Source organism: Mus pahari, chromosome 12 (assembly GCF_900095145.1).
Source record: "Mus pahari chromosome 12, PAHARI_EIJ_v1.1, whole genome shotgun sequence".
Classification (NCBI taxonomy): domain Eukaryota; kingdom Metazoa; phylum Chordata; class Mammalia; order Rodentia; family Muridae; genus Mus; species Mus pahari.
The window spans coordinates 7,639,319-7,662,345 of record NC_034601.1 but is presented as its reverse complement, the minus strand read 5'-3'; the positions used below and the strand labels follow the sequence as shown (position 1 = coordinate 7,662,345).

At 47.8% G+C, this 23,027-nt stretch overlaps 1 protein-coding gene across 3 annotated transcripts in view; it reads right to left on the bottom strand.

The window, feature by feature from the left end:
- The window catches only part of Snx29 (sorting nexin 29), a 416,575-nt gene that overhangs the window by 154,489 nt on the left and 239,059 nt on the right, over positions 1 to 23,027 (bottom strand). For all 3 annotated transcript variants that reach the window (XM_029544359.1, XM_021209353.2, XM_021209354.2), the window contains one exon: positions 19,061 to 19,167. In XM_029544359.1, coding sequence (XP_029400219.1) covers positions 19,061 to 19,167 — 107 coding nt within the window. The remainder of the gene's footprint in view (positions 1 to 19,060; positions 19,168 to 23,027) is intronic.

Genomic DNA, 23,027 nt, shown 5'->3' with positions numbered 1-23,027 from the left:
AGCCAATGTGGTCTTATGACTGCTGTTTATGCCAGGCCCCCAGCGCAGTGACCAGTGCATAGTAGGCATCACCAAGCACCCACAGAGTAAGTCAACAACATAAAGCAGCAGTGGCAGACAGCATCACCTACCTATTAGGTCTGCTTTGAGCACTAAAGTTGGTTTCTATAAGGGCCCAGTGAATGCTGAGCTGGGTCACTTACCCCGAAGGAGCTGGGTGCAGAGCTGATCCCTATAAGAGGGCTCACACACATCCCAGACCTTGGAATGAACCTGGGAATGCCCTGTGTGCCTCTAAAGGGAAATGATTAAGATAGTGACCAACCACAGTAGCACTCAGCAGTAGATACAGGTCACAGAAGACATCCTGAGCAAGGAGCTTGGAAGAATGCAAGCTGACAGGAACATAGCAGAACGTCACCATGGCAAGGTAGTTGGCTGAGGCAAGTGACTATTAAACCAAATGAGCAACACTCAGAGCAGAGGTAGCTGCTGATCCAGGAGTCCAGGATCAAGGTCATGGAGGAAGTAAGGGTTACCATGAAAGAATCTCAGGGTGGCAGCACTTTGCTGGCTGGTAGCACACAGTGTCATTTCTTTGATTGTCAACAAACCATGTCATCACATTTCAACTACACCATGCTCTGACAGAGGCCACTGGGAGAGAACACTGTACAGACTGACCTTGAGACGCTTGTACAATCCTCTAGGCTTCCAAGATACAAGACCCCACATGTCCCCCCACATTCTCCCACAGATAAACTCCACACCCCTTCTTGATCTCGATGCTTTCACAACAGATGTTTACACATAAGGTCCGTGACTCTATACCAGACATGGGGAGAAGAACAAGAAAACACTGCAGAGCAGTCCTTATAAGGCAGAGACCTCATGTGCCTACTCTCCACTTAACACTCACAAAACACATGTGGCAGGAATCCCCCCACTACCTGAACCAGTCATGATATCAGAAACCACATCCATGTCCTTCTTAGTACCACCATACATCCTTGGCTGTCACCTGCCAGGCACATTGTGTAGATAATCCCTCAGCCTGAAGACAATACTCAGTTGGCATCAGCCCTTGAGGTAGTATGCAGCTGCAAACTGAATGAGAAAATGTGGACCTGGCATGGCCTGGGTGCCCTTTCCTTATGACACCCCACACCCTTACAGAGGAAACCCATTTTCAGAAGAGCCTGCTTGTAATCCTAAAGCTGAGGAGAAGAGAAGGGCCTGACTGGGAACTCCCTCTGTGCTAGGACCAGTCACAACTTCAGTCTTACCCAGTGTCATGATACAACTCTGCAGCCCACTGAGGGGACAAGTGGTCCCAGAGATATTCCTGGGTGGCCATGGCTCTCTCACCCCAAAGCTTTGATGAGCACAGCGACAATTACTGTTCATACTGTGGCTAGCACTTACAGTGAATCCAGTTGGGAGCTCATCCATCAAGTCTGCCCATTCTTACTTATATTTGAAGATAAGAACTTTAGGGAAGAATCGAGATGAGGAAGCCATGTGGAACCCTTGCCATTGTCCCCAGAGGCCATGTCTTACAGTGGCCCAAGACAACTATCACCCTTACACTTGGATGTTACCTTCAATCCCTCCTGAGGCATACAGAGGCAGAAGTGTAGAGCAGTCTTTCAGAGACATTGCCACCCTCGGCATCAGCTGAAACAGAGCAGGGATTTCAAGGCCTCTTTGGTCCAAGATTCTGCTAATCCAGCAAACTGTGAAATACATTCAAGTCTGTTTCACATTTGAACAGGTTACAGCTGCCAATACTCTGCTGTGGCAGACTAAAGGGACAAGTGACTTCACCCAGGTTAAGTGGGAATGTTGTCCTTTCCTGTTTGAAACCCAGGGAAAATAATGAAAAGGCTATCCCTGTCCCAGAGTGTCAATGGTTCTTTCTCAGAGCAAATGAGTCCCATGTCAAAAGCAAGTCAAGCAGACAGCTATAACCACAAAGAGGGTGACTTAAAGTAAGAACAGTAACATTTCATATAGCACCTTGAGAAAGTAAAAAGAATGCCAAAAAAACTTTCAAATAGAGAAAATGTGACTGTGGATCTTCAATGTCAATATGTCAGATTAAGAGGCACCTAGGAGACTGGCAAGGTACACTCCTCTCTGTATGTTCCACTCAAGTTCAGGAGGCACCATCCAAGAGGCTGGGGAAGGAGGAAAGAGAGAGGACCACAAGCCAGGTGCTGTCTCTCTGCTTCCTGACCACCAAGAAGTGAGCTGCTCCAGAATGCCTGCCCTAACCATGCTTGGGTAAGACCATGAATGAGGTAAAGTCTTTCCTTCTCATGGCAACTGCAGTCTCACTGAAGGGGCTCAGTTCCATCGAGTCCCTTCTGCCTCAGGCTGTTGTGAGTGCTCAGCTCCACTTAGTCCCTTCTGCGCTGGGCTGCCTGCTGTGTGTATTCCACACCACTGTTCATCCTCAAACTGCAAAATACATTCAGAAGAGCAGACTGCAGGGTCACTCCTACATAAACATGGCTTCCAGGACTTCCATGGCCTTGTACTGTGCTGCTTAAGGTTCACAGTAGCAACTTGACCCACTCCACTCCTATCACACAGGTCCGGCCCAGGGTGGCCATCATCTTGGCACCCACACGAAGAAGCACATGGGGAGCTGGAGGGGTGGCTCAGCTATTAAGGGCACTTGCTCTTGCAGAGTGCCTGGAATTAATTCCCAGTACTATATGACAGCTCACAACCAATCCCAGGAGATCCAGTGTCCTCTTGTGACCTCTGAAGGTGCCAGGCATATAGTAGGTGCACATGTTCATAAACACCCACACACGGTGCAGCAAATAAACCAGAAGCAGCAGCTTGTGAGCAGTCAGAAGACTGAATGGAGCAAACGAACAAAACTGAATCACAAGGTTATTATTTTTCTGAATTAAAATTGGTTTGCTAGCAATTCAAAACTAAAGTTTCAGATAAAAAACTGGCTTCTTAACAGAGGGAAGCTTCTGGGGCAGCACAAATGTGCCCCACACGGCAGAGATCAGTAAGGCTGCGGAGAAAGAGAGACCTGTGCTCTCTCGTCCCCAGGCCCTGCCATGGAAGGCCATCAGGATGCTGAGTATAGTAAACACAAGCATCTGCAGTAGGACACGTGATGGCAAAGCAAATGAAATACATATCCTCTGTTAGAGCATTACAGCAAAGGAGGATGAATGGGCCACAGCTATGAAACATGGGGATCAGGAAATGTGTCTAAGAGGCAGGGTATCAAAGCTGAAGCTCTTGGGATAAAGGCAGGGAACTCTAACTCCAGCCTAAGGTTCCACCTCAGTCCTGTCTTGTAAAAGCCTGTATCTTACGTGTATGTATATGTTCATGTGGGGAATGTGCACATGTATGCATACACACGGAGTCCTCATATGCATGCCAAGTCTCTTCCTCTAAGACTCTCTACCTTAATTTTTTAAGATAGGAGCTCTAAGTACTAATCCCAGACCACATCACTTCACCTAGGCTGGCTGGTCAAAAGCTCCTGTCTCTGCTCATGTGATGGCGACACACACATGCTGCTACGCCCAGCTTCTACATGAATGTTGAGGGACCAAACTCAGATCCTTCTGTTTGTAAAGTAGGCACTTCACGCACTGAGCCATCTCCCCAGCCCCCACTCCCATTTTCTGCAGCATGTGCTTTTTATTTATTCATTCCTTTGCTTCCTCGTCTATAAAAGCAGCGATCACTAAATGACACTTACTCTGATCAGGTCAGCACAAGGACTAAATGAGACAGCACTACATGAAAGCAGTCCCCACAGGAATAAATACTCTGCAGTGCTGAGACCAGCATCACTGCCTTCCTGCAGCCTTCTGCATTGGCCCTGACATCATCACCTCCATCACCACGTCACTATGATCTCCATCATTTCCTACTCTGTTACCTCATCCTCCAACTCATATCACCCTAACTCCCCAACCACCCCATCCTCCATTGCCCCAGCACCATCACCTCTATCACTGTCTCTTCTCACTCATCTCCATCCCCAGCAACCAAGACAGCACCTCCCCTGCATTACTCTCATTATTACTCCTAAACAACTCTTCTTCCTCATAACCATGTCCCTCACCACTCATCATCCGCCATCACCTTGTTCTCTACCACAATATCATCTTCACCATCTCTTCTTCTACACCCCATTACTACCATCTTCTTCTCTATCATCATTTCTTCCTCCATTATTTCCTTACTTCATCCCTTCTTCCTTTCATCAATTCTACCACCACTACCTCCTACATCACCATAAAGATGACAAAAGCTATACCCTTAGCTGAGTCTGCTTTAGGCCTTCTTGGCTCTTTCTTCGCCCCAAGTCACCACACTCTTCCTTCCCATTAAAGAGACTGGCATACTGACTTGTTTCCTAACTTCCTTTTGGCTGCTAAAGCATCCACATTTTAAAAATATACCTATCTATCTACATGTCTCTATTTCACACCACCCTGAAAGGCAGTCTTTTCCCCCCATCACTCTGCACAGGGGTAAGTGTTCATAGAACTGAACTTTACGCTGCAATCCACCTGCCTCCCATTTTTGAGACTCATCAGCTATAAAGTCATATATTAACCACTTCTGTGGTGGTTTAGAAGACCTATATATATATACATACGTTGCACGGGTAAACTCTAGTTTCCACAGATTTCAAATAATCAGAAAGCTGATATAACCACATTTTTTATAGTGTCACACTAAGATTACTGATGTTCATAATTATGGCCCTGAGGCATGGCACACTCAACTGCCTTCTAAATTATCAAAGATAAAATTATGTTCAGTTGCACTTTAGCATTAAGTGTATTTTAATTATATTCTCCCTCTTGGAGCATTAGTAACCCACATGGCTGAAATAGATGATCTAGGCAGCTTTGTGAGTAAAACATTCTGAATAAAGCTGAGATTTTCAGAATGCTCTCACAAAATCATACTCCTCAGACACTGCAGGTGAATGACTGTGATTGTTTATCAACAACTGGATTACACAGTAACATTGCTGTGTGGTGCTATAGTAATATGAGAGACAGGAAATAGGTGAAAGTAGCAAATTGCTTTCCACTCCTGCTGAAAGCCAATAATTCTGATGAGCTTCGAAAAGCCAGGGCAAAGATGTCATATGACCAATAGTTGTACATAATTTATGTATATGCATGTGTGTATATAAGTACACATTCTATTTGTGTGTGTGCATACATTTATTTATACTTCTATCTGCAGCCCAGAACACTTCTAGAAGGCCAGAGTTTCAGATTTCTGATTCCACTGAAGACAGCAGATAGACTGGACGAGGGAGACAATGGGGTTTGTGGGTAGCTAAGATCTGTAAACTTCAAGGTACTCGTATTGGTCATGGCATGGCTCCAGGCAGCTCCTGTTGTACAGGAGTCCGATGCTTCCAGTTAGTCTGAATTTTCATTTGCAAAGCCACCCAACATAAGCACATAGCTGCACATAAGAGATAAGTGGGAACACCAACACACTCCTGTAGACCCCACGCAGAACCTTCGGCTATGCCTAAGAATCTCTCTCTTCCATGAACCCCTTTTGAACTGCAAAGATTTTAGACAGTACACACTGGTAAGATGACATGTAACAGTTACTCATTCTAAGGTGGCTCTGAGACACTCCATGGTACTTTTTAAAAAGGGATTATGTAGCATAAATAAAATGGCTCAAAAGGTAAGGTGCTTGCCATCTATTTTAGTTTTGTCTCTGTTGCTGTGATAAGAAACCCTGTCAAAAGCAACTTAAAGGAGGATGGGTCTATTTTGGCTCCCAGTCCCAGATTACAGTAAACATTATCAGGGTAACAGGAGCTCCACCATGATGCTTGTCTCAACTACAGACAAAGGTAGAGAGAAAGTAGATTCAAACCCTCTCCACTCTTAGACAATCCAGAGCCCAGTCCCAGGGACTGATGCTAGTCAAAGTGGGCTGAATCTTCCCTCATCAAATCAGACACTGCCTCACAGATGTGCCCACAGGCCAAGCAGACCAGGAAAGTATTTTCCTGAGACTCCCTCTTCCCTGTGATTCAAGGTGACAGTTAAAACCAACCACACATGCCTGATGACCTGAGTTAGACCCTAGAAGCCACTTAGAAGTTGTCCTCTGACCTTCACACACATGCAATAGCACATGTGCACTGGCAATCACACATCATACATACATGCGATAAAAACAGTAAAAATAACTTAAAAGGTATTACCTAACAAAATGCTTCCAAGCAGATAGAACACAGTGTGGTCTGAACCACATTGAAGTTATACTGAAGTTCTGATGAGAAGAGTGGGGCCTCTGGGGAGTGATCAGATCACAAAGACAGAGTACTTATAAATAAGATTTTACCCTAACAAAAGGCCCACAAAAGAGCCCTCTCTCCCTTGTCCCCTAAGAACATTCAAAAAGGGACCTCTGTTTTCCAGTGAACCCTCACGAGATACTGGTTCTGTTCTCTCTATGCCACCCATTTTATGACTTTGATAAATTTGCTAAAACCAAACCATCAGACAACATGGCAGGCAACACAGCGATAACTAGTAGAAAGCTATTGCCCTAACTCCATTTCTGTTGCCATAACAAACACCCTGACAGAACACTACACAGGGGAGAAAAGGGCTTGTTTGGCTTACAATCCCAGGATCACCAGGAGACTCAGCAGCCTCCATCAACGGAAGCTCCAGAAAAGACAGGAGGATGGTAGGAAAATCAGCTACAGAGGATGCTGTGAGAGACGGTTATTTCCTGAAAAACAAAACATCCCAGGTGACTTGGCAAGCTCAAGTCTTTGGGTTAGCAGGGAGGGGAGAAACGTGCAGGAATTCTGGAAGCCTCTACAATGAAGACTAGGGACAAATCTGCAAACTTGAGGCTCTTGGCCAAGTTCTGACAGTGGACAGAGTACAGCGTGGCCAGTGTTCCTACTGCTCAGAATCCTAGAGTCCCTCGTGGTTGGGAAGCAGTGGAGAAGCAAGCATGGGAATGAAAGCACCTTCTCCCATGCAGTCCTGCATGCCTGGGTTCAGAGGAGGTCCGAGCATGCTCCTGGTGGGGCAGGCTGTCCTCAACCACATGACAAGCCACAAGAAATGAAAGGAGCAAGCCTGGGGTACAGGCATGTCTGGGCGATGGTTGAAAGTGCCTAGAACTAGCCCTCATCCTGGAGTGTGGGCACTCAGGCAGCTGCAGGGACAAAAGGACGATGCTTCTTGCTGGCCCGGCCTAGCACCACCCAAATTCCCATACAGGGGTAGAGGGTAGGAAGCACCAGCCCCGTGACAGCGGAGTAAGACCTAGCCTTGAGTAAGACAGGGAATCTGCAGAAGCTATAGGTAACCTGAGTGAATAGCTGGCCTCTAGTCTACCAGAGAAGGGAGGCACAAGGGAAAGTACAACTGGGTTGTTCTGACAGGACTCAGGACTAGTCACCTCAGGAGTGACAACAAATCTATTCCAGAAAGTAGTAAGACAAGGGGACTCCCACCACAGAATGTGCTCTCGGAAGAAGAAGGGGAAAGCCATGCATGTAACTGTTTACCTACAGATGAGGCATTAACTATGACAACTCCCTGGGGCTGGGGTGTGGCTCAGCTGCTTCAGTGCCTGCTGCATGCATGAAGGTCTGGGTTTAACTCCCCATTGGTGGCACATGAGAGCACAAGAAGTTCAAAGTCATCCTTAGCTACAGAGGACAGCCTGGGCTACATGAGATCTTGGCAAAAGATAGAAGTGGGAGAGGAAGGGTGAGAATGCAAAGATTATCCTCAGGCTATAATTAGATGCTTAAGACTCAGGGAGCTGAAGTGGCAGGGGCTGGGTACACGCCAGAGCCCTGATGTCGGATCTTCCCACCATGACCAATGTAGAGACAGACTACAATCATCAGCAATAGCGACACAGGATGTTTCCAGTGGAGAATGGCCATGAGCTTCAAGTCTGGACTCTGGTTATGTAGCTTTAAACCCCTGAAGGTTTAGAGTGTCTTTGTCCCCGCTATAAAGGGACTGGAGCAGTACTGTGTAGACACTGTAAGGAACAAACAAGCCATACCAAGTGCTCAAAAACACACATGGGGTAAACAGGCATGCGGGGTAAACAGGCACGGGGTAAATGCAGCCAGCCAGTGCAGCAGAGAGGTGAGCACGGCCGCCTGAGGAAGAAAAGGACTTGCGATTTACAGGCATGCACTGCTTTGCTTTGCTTTGCTTTGAAATCCACTCTAGCATACACCCAAAGTGGATTAAACAAAAACGTTCAATTTGTTCTTTCTACAAAATTACTAGATCAAAGCAAGTCATTAGCTGAACTACATAATTTATTTGATTAATTTGCTCTAAAATAAACTGAGAAAAGTCACTCCCAGTCCAAGCCTGAATCTCCTGTAGTTTAGTAAGGTCTTCTGGTAGAAGATAGGCACACTTCAGGAAGCTTGACCTCCAAGGAGAGTTCACACATCTCATGGTGACAGCTTCACAAAACCAAATGGATGGATAGCCTGAGGTGTGATGGGACCTCAGAACTGGGTCAAAGGTTACCACAGTGCTCCATGGCTATACCCCCGAAATCCAGTCAACCACTCTAAACCTTAGTTTCCACCCTCCCACGCCCACTGTGCTCATGGGTGTAAAGCTCAAATGTCACACCCAGTGTGACAGTTGACACAGTAGGTACTTAGCAGGGCATCTCAGTGGCTGATTGTGGTGGTGCATGCCTTTAATCCCTGAACTTGGAAAACAGAGGCAAGTGAATCTCTGTTAGTTCAAGGCCAGCCTGCTTTACACAGTGAGTTCTAGGGCAGCCATGGCTACAGAATGAGCCCCTGTCTCAAAAAATTAAAAAGAGGGGTGGTAGCAAGTAGGGGATCTCAATCACTTTTAATTTATGCCTCGATCATTCTTTCATTCATTTAGAGGTGAGTGGGTCTCTGGTGAACACATGTGTGCTGTTGCACAAATGTCACACACACACACACACACACACACACACACATCTGGGATGGTCAGTCAAATCTCTGCTCTTTATAAACCAATACCAATGCTGCGATAGTTTGTGCCAATCTCATGGTAAGAGAGACAGGCAGATGTCAGGTTTTAGATCCTTCAATAAAACAAACAAGCACTACACTATCAGAAGCCAAGCCTGAGTCTGAGGGTCACACATCAAGGGCCACTTCTGAAGTGACAGGCACCCTGAGGCCACACTTTCCCAGACATTTCCCAAGCCAAACCCGGCCAACTCTGCAAGCAGAAACCTCCACACGGCCCTCAGGACACAGAGAGAGCAGCCATCCTGCTCTGACATCACCAGCTTTGCCTGACAAATGAAATCTTCCTAAATGGGTTAGAAGCAAAGAGCTGGCTGGGTCTAGAAAGGAAATTCTATCAAGTGGCAGAGAACGGCCAGGAAGTAGTGGGGAGCATGGTCCCCACTGGCCTGTGTTGGGGAGGACTGAGGCAGAGAGAAGAGAAAGCATACCATTTTCAGGAAGAAGAAAAGAAAATAGAAAAGTATTAACCAGGTCTGGGAAGATGGCTCAGTCAGGAAAGTCTATACACTCCCTGCAAGCATGCAGAGCCAAGTGTGATCCCAGAGCCTTCTGGGAAACTCCAGGCAATGGCACATGCTTGTAAGCCCTGGGTTGGAAAGGACGGAATGGGGGAGGGCTGTCCCAGAGCCAACCAGTCTAACCTATTGGTGACCTCCAAGCAAATGAGAGACCAGGTCTCAATGGAGGTAAATGACACAGGAAGTTGTCCTCTGACTTCACAGGCACATGCGTTCACATGCGCACACACATGCATTCAGAAGAGAAACATATCATATCAAACATATGGGAGGAAAGCTGAGCAGAGGAGCAGTCTGGAGGAGTGACTGTGTGCAAGGTAGTGACACACACCTCTGACAGCGCTGTGATAAAACGCAGCTCTGTACGCTGACTAAAAGGCAATGTTAGAGACAGACATCGCTGCTAGTGAGGAACTGAAGTGTTGTCTCTGTCTCACTGCTAAGTCTCGCTGCCAGCTTGCCAAACTTGCACAAGTTCTTCCTGCAGCCCGACTGCCCTAGCCCACCCGAGCTGACAGGCAAAGGACCTGCACACCTTCCCCTCCATGGCAAGGTCTCAAATCCTGTCCTCTGCACTCACTGACCCTTGGATGAAGAGTACTCAGCTGGTAGAGCAGAGGCCCGAAAGCAAGGGAGAAGGTCTGTTCACCACTAGACGCTCATCTGTTCGCTACTTGTTCCAGGTGAGCTAACGCAAGCCGGAGTCTCCACGGCATCCTTCCCTCCCCTCGAAGTACATCCCATTCCCTATCCTCTGTTCTCCACGTCTGACCAGGGCTCTCCGCTGTCTCAGTGCAGAAGCAAGACCCTGTGATCAGATGAAGAGCAAGAGCGGAGCCTCAGCTGGGCTGCCAGCATAAATTCAAAGCTTTGGCCAGGAATAAAAGAGGCAAAGTCTTGTCTTCTCTGAATGTGAACTTGGAAGAAAAGATTTGCTCAGGGGATCACAGCCATCTATGAACAGAAGGGGAATTACCCATGCCTAAAATCAGACTGTCCTGGACTGAAGATAAGCAGGACAGCAACAAGCACCCCAATAGCTCCCTGGCTGAACAGATAAAAATCTCACTCCTCCTTTTATGACGATTACAGTGGGCCCAGCAGCAAAACAGTAAGGCTGCCTTCCAAGCAGCAGCCTGGGGACCCAGACTCGGGCCCTCTTGTCGCTGGGCCACACAGAATCCACGGCTCACAGGTACCCTGCAAGGAAAACAAGAACCAGGAAACGTTCATTCCCCAGTTGTTCTCTCCCCCAGCCTGGATGGCACGGCGGTTCTATTTATACCCTAGTGGCCTGAGCAAATCACATGGTCCCAGGAGAAGAAAACTGAGATAGAACTTAATAAATAAATGTATTGTGTCTGCCTTAGCCAGTTTGATCCAGCTTCCCTGTGGTCTTCATCAAAAATGCTGTTTAAATGGGTTACCAGTCAGATGCCAGGGGTCCTGCTGGATGCTAGGGCTAGAACAGATAGAATGGTGGTGATTGGGACACATCTACTGCCATCTGCTGGGCTTGCGGCAGAGCGAACTTGGGGAAAGGGCAAAATGAGAACACAGTCAAGGCTAGTACATAGAAAGCTGCCCCATCAGGATCAGGATATAGGATACAAAGGATGCTAAGGACACCTGGGGACTGAACCCAGTTTGCAGAAGAGCAGAGAAGTGGCCCAAGCTAGCCTCAACCTTATAATGCCCCTGCCCCAACCTGCTAGGTGCTGGAATTACAGGCACCCTCCACCACACCCTCTTCAGATGAGATCTTTTTTTTTTTTTTTTTTTTAAAGATTTATTTATTTATTTATTATATGTAAGTACACTGTAGCCTTCTTCAGACACTCCAGAAGAGGGTGTCAGACCTTGTTATGGATGGTTATGAGCCACCATGTGGTTGACTGGGATTTGAACTCTGGACCTTTGGAAGAGCAGTCGGGTGCTCTTACCCACTGAGCCATCTCACCAGCCCTCAGATGAGATCTTAAAGGTGAAAAAAATAAGTTGTTCTCTCTCTTCTCCTCTCTCTGTGTGCATGTTCTCGTTCTCTCTCTCTCTCTCTCTCTCTCTCTCTCTCTCTCTCTCTCTCACCTCCCACCCCCACCCCCACCCCCACCCCTACTTTCCTTATGGCAACTTCCCAACCTCAATCCTTGGGGCCAGTGAACTCTCCTGGCTGAGAGAAGCTCCCCAATAAACCCGCCTTGTGTTTGTGCGTGTGTGTGTGAGTGCATGCGTGTATGGGTGTGTGTGTGCGTGTGTGTGTGTGTGTGTGTGTGTGCGTGTGCGTGTGTGTGCATGTGTATGTAAAAGTTAACAAGGAAAGATAAGTCAAGGATAAAAGACAGAAAAAAGGAATCAAGTTAGTTGTCAAGTTAGACAGCTTGCCACAACCCCTGTGCAAAGATGCGCTTCTGAAATATGAAACAAGTTCTGGGTAAGGTGAGAAATGAGGCTGAAGAAAGCAGCAAGAGTTTTCTAACACGCACATCAGTGGTCTTCAGCCGCCTTGGGGTACAGGTGAGTCACTGTAGAGCTGGCTAGCCAGGAGAGACTTTCTCGGTACAAGGCTGGCAAACCTTAGTCTCCTCGGTCACTTCGGCTGTCTGCTCTCTCTGAAGTTCATAGCGCTACCCTCAAGCAGCAGGCTTTTCAAGTAAGAGAAAGGCCAACTTATCTGGTGCTCATAACAGCCCTGATCCCTCCCGAGACATGCCCAGCACCAACAGAACAGCCCTGGATCTCCTGAACCTGTTCCATCAAGACCAGGCTACTCCGGCTACAGGCCCAGAAGTAGCTTCAGGAAGCTTCTTGTGTAAAGGGAGAAACCTAACAGAGACCCAAAATAGTGGAGGGCTGAGAAGCTGAAATCAGCCACAATAATTACAAATATTTTTATGTGTTGTCCAAAATGGGAGCATTGGATCATCTTCCAGGTGTGTCTCTGTGGAAGTTTGTCTGTTCCTTTCTAAGCACTCCAGACTCCAGGTCAGAGGCAGCCCCAGATTCCAGGCCTCCACACAGGCAAAACCAACACTTTGGCATCGGAGCAGCCTCCTCCATCTGTGCTTGGATTTTTTTAGACAGAGTCTCAACTATACAACCCAGCTTGGCCTCAAACTCAGGATCTTCCTGTCTCTGCCTCCCAGGTGCTAGGATCACAAGTGTATAACACTACACCCAAATGAGACAAAGAGAATTCCTCGGGGCACATCTGGCTCAGATGAGGACCTACAACCAGAGGAGTGCTGGCAACCCAGGAGCAACATGGCATCTCCAGGGACTAAGATGAACTGGGGAATCAGTGCTCACTGCTGCTGGCTGCTGAGCAGAAGCTGCACTCCTGCATACCTCAGGATCCGTGAAGAAAAGGAGACAGAGTGCTTGGAACTTCTGTTCTACCAAGACACAGGCCACAATGAGAAGGACACAGAGCTTCCTCTTGCCCCAACCAGGCTCTGCTTAAGTCCCAGAGCAGAGCTCAAGGAGGGCAACTGGTCACACTCCACTGAGAGCCTGAGGCTTAGAGAGGCCCAACAGGAAGTGGTAGATCAGAACTCCTCTGACTTTGTGGCATCAAGTGTCCTCCAAGCCAAAAGACTCCAGAAGTTAATGTCAAGAATAAGGATCAAAATCTGAATGTTACCCACATCTTACATTTCCTGGAGGCCAAAGTGGACTGGCCAACTCTAGGGAGATTCAGTGAAACCACAGGAATTACTTAAAAGAGAGAAAGAAGTAAGAATCTTAGATGTATCTTGGATGTATCCAATGTCTTTGAACTTCAAAACCTCTAGTGAGAAAAAAATCTGAAGTTTCAGATCTTCAAGAGAGAGGGGAAGGTTTACAAAGAAATCTGTGAGCAGGGTTACTGGAGGTCCAAAGGAGGAGGGAGGAGCTAAGCAAAACAGCTGTAGTGAGGTGCTAACCTCTGCTGAGCGGCCTTCAAAGCCTTGCTCCAGGCAGTGCATGACTCCTCCTCTGCCTTGAAGCCTCCCTAGGATCACCACCTCCTTAATCTTTGGCCTGGTTTTGGGATAATGAATGCTTGCTCTCTCTACATCAAAGAAATTTGATGGCTTTGCCACTAAAGCCACTATGCAATGAAGAAAACAGAACTCCATCTAGAGGAGTAAAGGCCATTAAAGGATCATCAGGACCTCTTCTTTACCACTGCCAGCTCTATTAGAGGCTCATGGGCATGGAAGGCCAGAAGTCAGGACAGAAAAGGAGGCACAGGCTGGCTGCTAAGACAGTGCTCACAAAGCTGTGTAAGAGCCAGCCCCAGCTGCCTGCTGCTCTGGGTCCTAAGCTTAGCTTCCCTCAACCCTGAGCATCAAAAGAGAGCCTACCTCCTCTACAGAGCAGAAGTCCTTTGTCTTTCTTTTTGCTTTTTGTTTGTCATGCTGGGAATTGAACCTGGGGCTTCAACCACATTAGGAAAGTGCTCTCTCTCCTGAGCCATGCACTCCCATTAGACATCCAATCCCTGCCATCAGAAGTCACATTTGGGACCTCTCTATCAGCCTAGTCTGGGGCTCCACACTTAATACCCTACACGTATTTTACAGGGTGCCTGAATTCACTTCGTAGACTGTCGTTGGTGTGTGTTTATGGAGCACCAACTGCATGCTGAAGCTGTGGTACTTAACAGACTTATGGCCAGAAAAGCTCTGTCCACATTAACCCCAAGGAGCTCCCAGCCTAGTCCACCCCAGGTCACTGGAGCATAAAATAACACAAACTATCTGTTAGACATATTGTTGCCTTCTTCTAGAGCTAGGCACTGAAATGTCACACACACACACCCCTCCATCTTCTCTCCTCTTCTCCTCCCCCTCCTCATCCTCCTCTAGGCCCATCTCAAACACTAATGCTACACAGAATCCATTAGCTGCCACTGCTTGTCATACAATGTACCAACTTCCCCCACACACCATCTCACTCTAGAATGCCATCAGTGAGTGCCCCTTCTCTTCTGCCACATGACCCCTTTTCCTTCAGTGAGTTTGGCTTCCCAGAGCACAAACAGAGGTTATAGGTTTGCAACATGGTTTTCTGCTTCTTCCATGCTGAGAAATCTAGCAAATCAATTAACTTTGCAAAGCTGTGATCAGTAGCCACAGAGCACTGGACCTTCTTCAGGTAACTCTCTGGAGGCCACAAGCCATGGGCATGAGATCTCAGCCTCCTTCCTGGAGCTATAGGCTAAAGAACACACTAGAGAGTCAGATACTAGGATTATGGCAACAGTCACCTCCCCCATGTGTTCCCCTGCTGGATTACCCTATAATTGCCACAGCCCTCCCTTTATATATCTGTCACCTATGACAACATACCTGGGAAGGGCAACTTAAGGAAGGAAGGTTTTGTTTGTGGCTCACAGCCCATCATGATAGGGAAGCCATGCAGGAACCTGAGACAGCATGTGTGTGTGTCAGAAAAGAAAGAGGACGCTGGTGTTCAGCTTGCTTTCTCCTTTTCATTCAGTCCAGGCCATGGAAGGGTACTGCCCATGTTTAACATAGGCCATCCCTCCTCAGTTAAACTAATCTATATAATTCCTCATGGACATGCCTACTAAGTGATCTTAAATCCTGTTAACAAACAATATTAATCATCAGATTTGGTTTCCAAAGTTCAAACCACAGGTTTCAGAAACAATCTGGAATGTGTTTAGAGTTGGGTTGGCTTTGCAGTACTACAGGGCAGAGCCCAGGACCACAGAACCACACCCAGCCCTGGGACAGTCTTACTACTTCAGTCTTCAGCACTGATGGCTCACCCACTAGAAACAGTTGGCTCCAGTGCTCACTGGGGCCCAAAGCTGCCCAAATGCTGGGTTCTAGGCCACCGTGAACAAATGTGTGGTATACATATGCAATGGGGACAAACTCCATACTGCTAAAAGTGGGCAGCAGGAGAGCAAGAGCTCCCTCACACTGGATGAATCACAGTGTTTGGGATCCTCCAAGCAGTCATAGTATTAGAATAAAAACTACCTCCTCTTGGTCCTGCTGAGGAGGAAAGATGCTTGGCTGGCAAAGCTCCCTGGCTCCCACCCCATGAGTGTCCACCACTTTCTGGGTAAACTCAGAGCATCACACAGAGCTCCTGAAGGGCTCTGCTCATGTGAACACAAAGGTAGCAGAAGGCTGGTATAAGACATGCTAAAGCCACAAGAATAGACAGCAGTCTCCCCCCTTCCTATTCAGAGAAGAAGAAAAAGCTATCTGGGTGGAAAATGCTAGCTGAGGGTCTGGGGACAGCCACACAAGCTTGAGGACTCCAGTTAGACCCCCAAAACTCACATAAAAAGTGGTACAGTGGTGCAACCTCAGTACAGAGGACATGGAGAAGGGAGAACCCCTGGGGTTCACTTGTCAGCCAGTGTCACCAAATCTATTAGTCACAACCCAGTGAGAGAGCCTGTCTCAAAAAATCAAAGTAGGGAGTTTTGCTTCCACATGCATATAAACAAAGACACATTTGCACACATATCTACACACCATACATTCACACACACACACACACACACACACACACACACACACACACACGAGGGAGGGAGGGAGGGAGGGAGGGAGGAGCCACCTGAGGACTTGTTTACTTGTTTACTACCCAACATGAGCTCAGCTCATTGGTCAGAACCAACAACTCTACTGTTCCAGATAAGGAAACTACAAAAGGGAGGAAAGGAAGCTTAGGCTGCAAGAGAAAACTTTAGCCTGTACCACCAGCTCTACCTTTACAGTGGCCGCCATGTTCAAGGCAATAGGATGCAACAGAAACTCCCTCCATGGCCTGATCTCTGCACAGACAGCCACGGCTGGCACAGAGAGACGGGGACGGTAACATGGTCACAGGAGTTGGTGACAAAGCCCCGTTGGAACTAGAGACAAACTGTTCCATGGACCTCTCCCCAAGTCCATCTTCAGGGTACTAAAGCACAGTTATACTCTGAGGATAGTGTGAGAGTTATGAACCCACACAGTCCCCAGTCAAGGAGGGGTCCCACCAAACCCTATCTGGAATCTTAGCAAGGTGGACTGAGAGCTAGGAGGCAAGATCCTAAGGAGAGCTGGGAGGCAAGTGAGCTGCTCCTGTGAAGAGCTGGGAGGTGAGTGAGTGAGCGAGCGAGTGAGCCATGAGGTCCTTACCACAGCTCCCCTCCCCTCAGTTCTACTCTGATAACCCCACTCCAGCCAATTCCACTCTGGTCACCCCACTCCATCCACTTTCTCTCGGATAACCCTTTTTTCCCTATCTTATGGACTCTTCATTTATTGACTGAATTGACACAGCCTAGTCCTGGGAGAATTTAAAAATATGTTCCCTCAAAGCTCACTTATCACTTGCCAATAAAAAGTTCCTGACATAGGGCATACTTTTTGCCTTCAGAGACTTGGTATCTACTGGAAGGCTAGCTATTCTTGGTTGTCAACTTGACGATCCCTGAAATTAACTGAAACTCAAGTACACCTGAGGGATTTTTTTCTTATTTTCGTTTTGTTTTGTTTCTGAAGAGGGTTTCTCCTTATAGTCTTGGCTGTCCTGGAACTCACTCTGTAGACCAGGCTGGCCTCGAACTCACAGAGATCTGCCTCTTCCTCCTGACCTGAATGCTAGGATTAAAGGCGTGCACCACCACTACCTGGCTTAGGGGAGTTTTATTAATTAAATCATTTGAAGTGAAATGATCCACCTTTAGATCTTTAGAGGTGGGAAAACCCACTTTGACCTGGGCCACATCTGCTGGCAGCGTACAGAAGGGCACGGGAGGAAGAGCCTCCTGCTCTGCCTGCTTGCTCTCGCTGGCAAGTCCATCCCTTCACTGGCATCGGAGTCTGCTGCTTCTGGATTCTGGGTTATCCTGAAGACCAGCTGAGAAATCCAGCCTTGTAGACAGAACAACTACTGCATTGTTGGACTTTCCGTTGGCAGACAGCCATTATTAGATTAGCCCAACCATAGCCTTGAATTCACTCTAGTAAGTCCTACTTAAGATAGTCAGATGATAAATTCATTCATTAATCGGGTCTGTTCCTCCAAAGAACCCTGACTAATACAACACCCATGTGGGTTTGCACAGCCCTGTAAGGGAGAGCTGTTCCCACTCCACAAAAGGCGTCCTGAGGGACTCAGTAATCTGGGCTCACTGCCACTACCCAAGGCCCCTGCTTTCACGACTCTTTTCGAGATCCTGCTGTGAAGAGCATCTGGCCAGAGTTGTCCTGGCCCTGGTCTCAGACCCTTCCTTAACAGCTGTCCTGTCAGACTGCGGCCTGCCTTCCCCAAGCTCACCTGAGTCAGAACTCAAGCTGCACGCATCATCACTGCCCTTCCCTTACTCAGGAACCAAATAAAGAAGCACAAAGAAAATGGTGACCTGGAGCTGGAGGGGTGTGGCTCAGTGACAGAGCTGTGGTGCTCTCCTGACACCCATGCTGTGGTGGCACTGGTACACACATACACACACACACTACAACACAACATATCACACACACATTGCAACACCACAACATACCACACATGCATGTGTACACACAAACAACACACACACATACCATACACACACACACACCACCACCACCACCTCATGAAGCTCGTAACTGACTCAATAAATGCTATCAAATGACCATTCATTACCTAAATGACATGCAAATGACTGACTGGGTAATATCTCTCTAGACTTCTGCATGTATGCCTCAGGGGTACTCGCATATGCCTGTCTTTGTATGTTATCTTGGTCGGGTTCTTCTATCGGGGAACACACATCTGAATCAAGACACCTATAAGTGCAAATGCTTTAAGGAGGTGCAACAGGCAGGGGCTCTGTGCGGAGTCATCAGACTGTTCCTGGTCACCAGCAAGTTCTGCCACCTCTTCAGAAGCCACTCTTCTTTACTAGTTTTCATCTTTCTTCAACTGCTCCTGTGCTCACCTGTGCATATATGTGTGTGGAAGCCAGGACAAGCTTGGATGACGCCTTTAGGAAGGACATACTCTCTTCAGAGAGGTTCTCTCCTTGGCCCAGAGCTTACTAGCCAGGCTGTTCTGGTCCTCTTGGTCCTACCTCTATTCTACAAGCGCCAGCCACCGAGCCCAGCTTTTCTTTTCACCTGCGTTCTAGGATGCAGGCTCAGTTCGTGAGGGGCATCTGGCAAGCTCTCTCTGAGTGGATGACCTCTCCAGCACCAAGTTCTTCTGTTTCTAATGCTACATGTTCATGCTCTCGCTCCTACTCACTTGCCACAGATCTCACCCATTTCTAGCTAAGTAATGTTTTCCAGAGAATCGACTTTCCCTTCTCTCCCAAGTACTCTGGGTTTATCTCTTTGTGTTTCACCTTTCTGGTCTATGGAGCTGGCTGGCTGCTACAGCAGGTGGCCCCTCACCTAGGTCACACCAGAGCAGCCAGCATTCCAGATAACTACAGCATGGGAAATAGGGCTAGCCTTACCTCAATGAGTTTCCTCTCGTAGGAGCTTGCTAGTTCCTCAGCAACTTCCCCAGGCTTCTGTTCAGGGACTGTGACTTCCGTATCAACGTTCCAGAGACTAGGTACAACTTTAGGAAGAGAAAGAGACACTCAGGTAAGTGTTTTAACATGCACCAGAAACGACACTCCCTCATTTTAATAGATGTATTTCATTTATTTAAGATTTATGCATGCCAGGCAGTGGTGATGCATGCCTTTAATCCCAGCACTTGGGAGGCAGAGGCAGGCTGATTTCTGAGTTCGAGGCCAGCCTGGTGTAGAGTGAGTTCCAGGACAGGCAGGGCTATACAGAGAAACCCTGTCTCAGAAAAAAAAAATTAAAAAAAAAATATTTATGCACATATTGTGCATATGCCAAATTTCTCCAGAGAGAAAGGTCTTAATAAGGAAAAATTACAACTAGTAATTATGTTAACACTACGGTACTTTTATACACACACATCAAAACAAGGGACGGCTAGGGTCTTCTGAAGGTGTAAGGGTTACTGGAGTTCTGCAGAGTTGGAGAGTGACCTCACCACGCTGGAAGCCTTGGGGGAAGAAGAAATGTCTCAGCAGCACATAAGCCCTTGCATGCGACTTTCATAGTGGCCAAACTTTTCTCAAACGAAAAGCAAATGTATTCTGGGAGGTGGTACCTGCCTGCTGACAGTGTGCCTGGAACAGTGCTGCTAGGCCCCAGGCAGTGGTACTGTGGATGAGAATGGCTTCCTTAGACTCATATGCTTGAATATTTGGTCCCAAGTTGCATGAGCTGTTTGGGAAAGATTAAGAGGTGTGACCTTGTTCAGGAGGTGTGCCACCAGGGATAGGTTTTGAAATCTCAAAAGGCTCAAGCAAGTCACAGTATGCACCCAGCCTCCTCTGTGCAGATCCGAGTGTGAGCTCTTAACTATTTCTGTGCCCATGCCTCTGCCCTGCTATCATGGACTCCATCGTCTCTCTGAACCATCAACCCAAGCAAACACTTTCTAAAGTGCTACGCTCATGGTGTTTTATCATAGCAGTAGGAAAGTAACTAACACACAAGGAGAACCAAGAGCTCCTTAGATGGACAGACATCCAGCAACCCTGAGGAAGTCTCCGAGAGACCAGCGCATCACCGCTGCAAGGCCATGCTGGGGGGATCCTGATGCACAAGGCATGCTTAGCCACGAGCGCCTTTTCTGGACTGAAGACCAAATAATGAAGAAGCTGGGAATGAGCCATGCAGCTGCTGTGACGCCTGGAGAACAAGAGCAAGACAAGGTGCAGCACTGGACAGAGAAAAGGCCCAGTGGCATGCTTTACAAACATGGACCAGGCTCCAATTCCAGCACATGCTGAGAGGTCAAAGTCTTGAATGCCTACTAACCATAATGGGATTATACTGAGGCAGGACCAAGGCCTGAGCATCAGGTGACAAGGAGCAAGCAGCCTGCAGAGCTGAAGTGAGAGCTTGGGGGTCTTGTAACTTCCCGTGACCCATGGCTGAGTCTCAGGCAGACAGTGACCAAATGGCTACCAGCTGGGAAGCCAGCAGGAGAAGCAAGGCCGCTGGTGACAATGAAATGCCCTGGGTTCTGGAACTTTAAGTTGACCTTAGCCACCACAGGAGAGACCAGCAACACCTAACACTTGAGTTAAGGTTTACACTTGAGAAAAAGGTTCCAGTGAAGATGATTCAAGGAGCATGTGAATTTAAATTCATTTCCTTTAAAGTGTGAGTTATCTTTGTCCTAAAGAAAAGGGAAAGTTGTAGAGGAAACAAAACAACAAAAACTACTATGGAAGCTGAGCATCAGGCCAGTAAAGAAGTAAGGAAATTCCAGCCCTGGATAGGAGTATGTGACACACACCAAAGTATACTGTGACTCAGGTGGAGTAACTCCCGAAAGGCTGCACAGGGCCAGCCAGACAACACCAGCCTGAGAGGCAAACAGGGATCAAAGCCCACAGGGGCAAAGGCAGTGAGAGTGGCCGTCAGGACGCGGCTCTGTCTGTGGGGAAGCTAACAGTAGGTAGGTCTGCATTGAGTGACAGTTAGGTTGCCTTACTCAAAGCAGGGAGTGGGGGTCAATCCACAGTGACCTTGGGTGCAATCCCAGCATTCCAGAGTCGGAAGGAGTGCAATCCTGCATTTCAGGCTCACAAGGTTACTTAGAGAGACTGCAGAGGGAGGAGAGGAAGGAGTGGTAGCAGCATTCCCAGCCTTATTTTAAAGGCAAAATAAAAGCCTGAACGAGAAGGTATAAACTCCCAAAACAAGTAGATTCCTAAAGGTAGCAGAGGACAACAGGGGGGCTCGCCTCAGGAAGTAAATGACAGGAAGCTGAAGTGCTTAAATGCAGGGGATTCCCTGTAGACAAGGCCCATGAAACTAAAAAATGATGAATATGCAAAACACCAAACAACACAAAGCAGAAGAAAAAGGTGAATACAATCTTCCGTGAAAACAGGCTGACACGTGGGATGAGGCCAGTTATCTGATGCCTTAGCATGTTTACAGCCACCACAGCACGATCCCAAAACACCAGTATGACAGTGCAGATGGAGGTCAGCCGAGGATGTGTGCTCACACTGAGTCATCAAAAGTGCTTACAAATGAACTACCCACATTCCAGAACACACCTGCCTCCAGCAACTCAGGGTGCAATGCATTTCCACTGCCACCACTGTCCCTCAGAAAGGCCTTGCCACCACGCCCCCACTCTCTTCCTGGCTTTCCCTATCTCCATGGCAACCAACCCACCTTTCCACTGGCCCTCCATCTACAGCTGGCAATTAGTAAGTGATCCCTGAGGCAGATTAAAGGCTTCCCTGAGTCTAATCCTCACCTCTGACCCTTGCCCTTGGGTGAGGTTTTGCTTTTTAACTTAGTTTTCATCATTTGGCTTTATTTGAAATTTCTGACACCAGGCACTGTCTCTCCTTGGTCTTTTAGGCCTGGGCCCCCAGTCTAGTGAGGTGATGATCCACTAAACAGCTGTGTCTTCCTCATTCAGTCCCCCCTGGATCCTGGGAACCCCTCAGTCCACACCAGACGTTTTCCCCTTCCTCGTTCATGGGAATGGCACATGGTGTCTTCCATACAAACCCTGTAACCTCTCCACCGGCATCCGACTTGAAATGCTCCATCCAAATGGATTCACTTTTGCAATCAATTCTGACCTCAAAATCCCTTAGATATTAATTCAGCTGACCAACAGTATCCTAGATCCCAGTATTATTTGGGATCTACTGCAAGCCGCCGCCCTGTTCGGTTTTTGACTGTGTGAATGTTCTGTCTTTAAGTGACCATTGATGGATCTGTAAGTTTGTTGCAGAGTGAGAGCTGGAGCCAGCCCTAGCAGGAGGGGTGTGGGAGGCAAAGGAGCAGGCCAGCTGCTGCGTGCACACCCAGCACACAACTGTTCTTCCCCACAGCCCTCTTCACTCAGGAGAGGTCTGGCTCTCCCGAGGTTTGTATGGATCCTGGGGATCCTCCCAGGAAGTTTGATTCCAAATTCTAGAGTATACTTCTTCAGCTTCTTCAGCTGCTGCTTCCCTCTAGGCTGCTATGCCCTCCACATGGGCACCAATAGGCTTCTCTGTCTCCTGCCCTGCTGCACCTCTGGCCTGCTCCCACACAGACATCTCCTTTTCTCCTGCTCTGCCCAGTTCTTTCCCCTCCCCGAGGACTGCAGTCCCACCTGCAGCAGCCTAGAGCTTTCCTTTGTGCCCTCTGACTCCGAGCTATCTGTCTTTGTGCTTTCCTGGGCTATACTTGTTGAACTTCTTTGCTTTACTCCTAGGAGCTGCCTGCTAAGTCCTGCAGCTTCGCTGCACCTCCTGGCTTCTATGACATTAGACTCCTTCCTCTGGGAAGGAGTCTAATGCAGTTCCTCGTTGTTTTTCCTTGGCCCTTAGCTGTTCTTCCCCTTCTCTGTGCCATAAAGTGTCTTTTTGG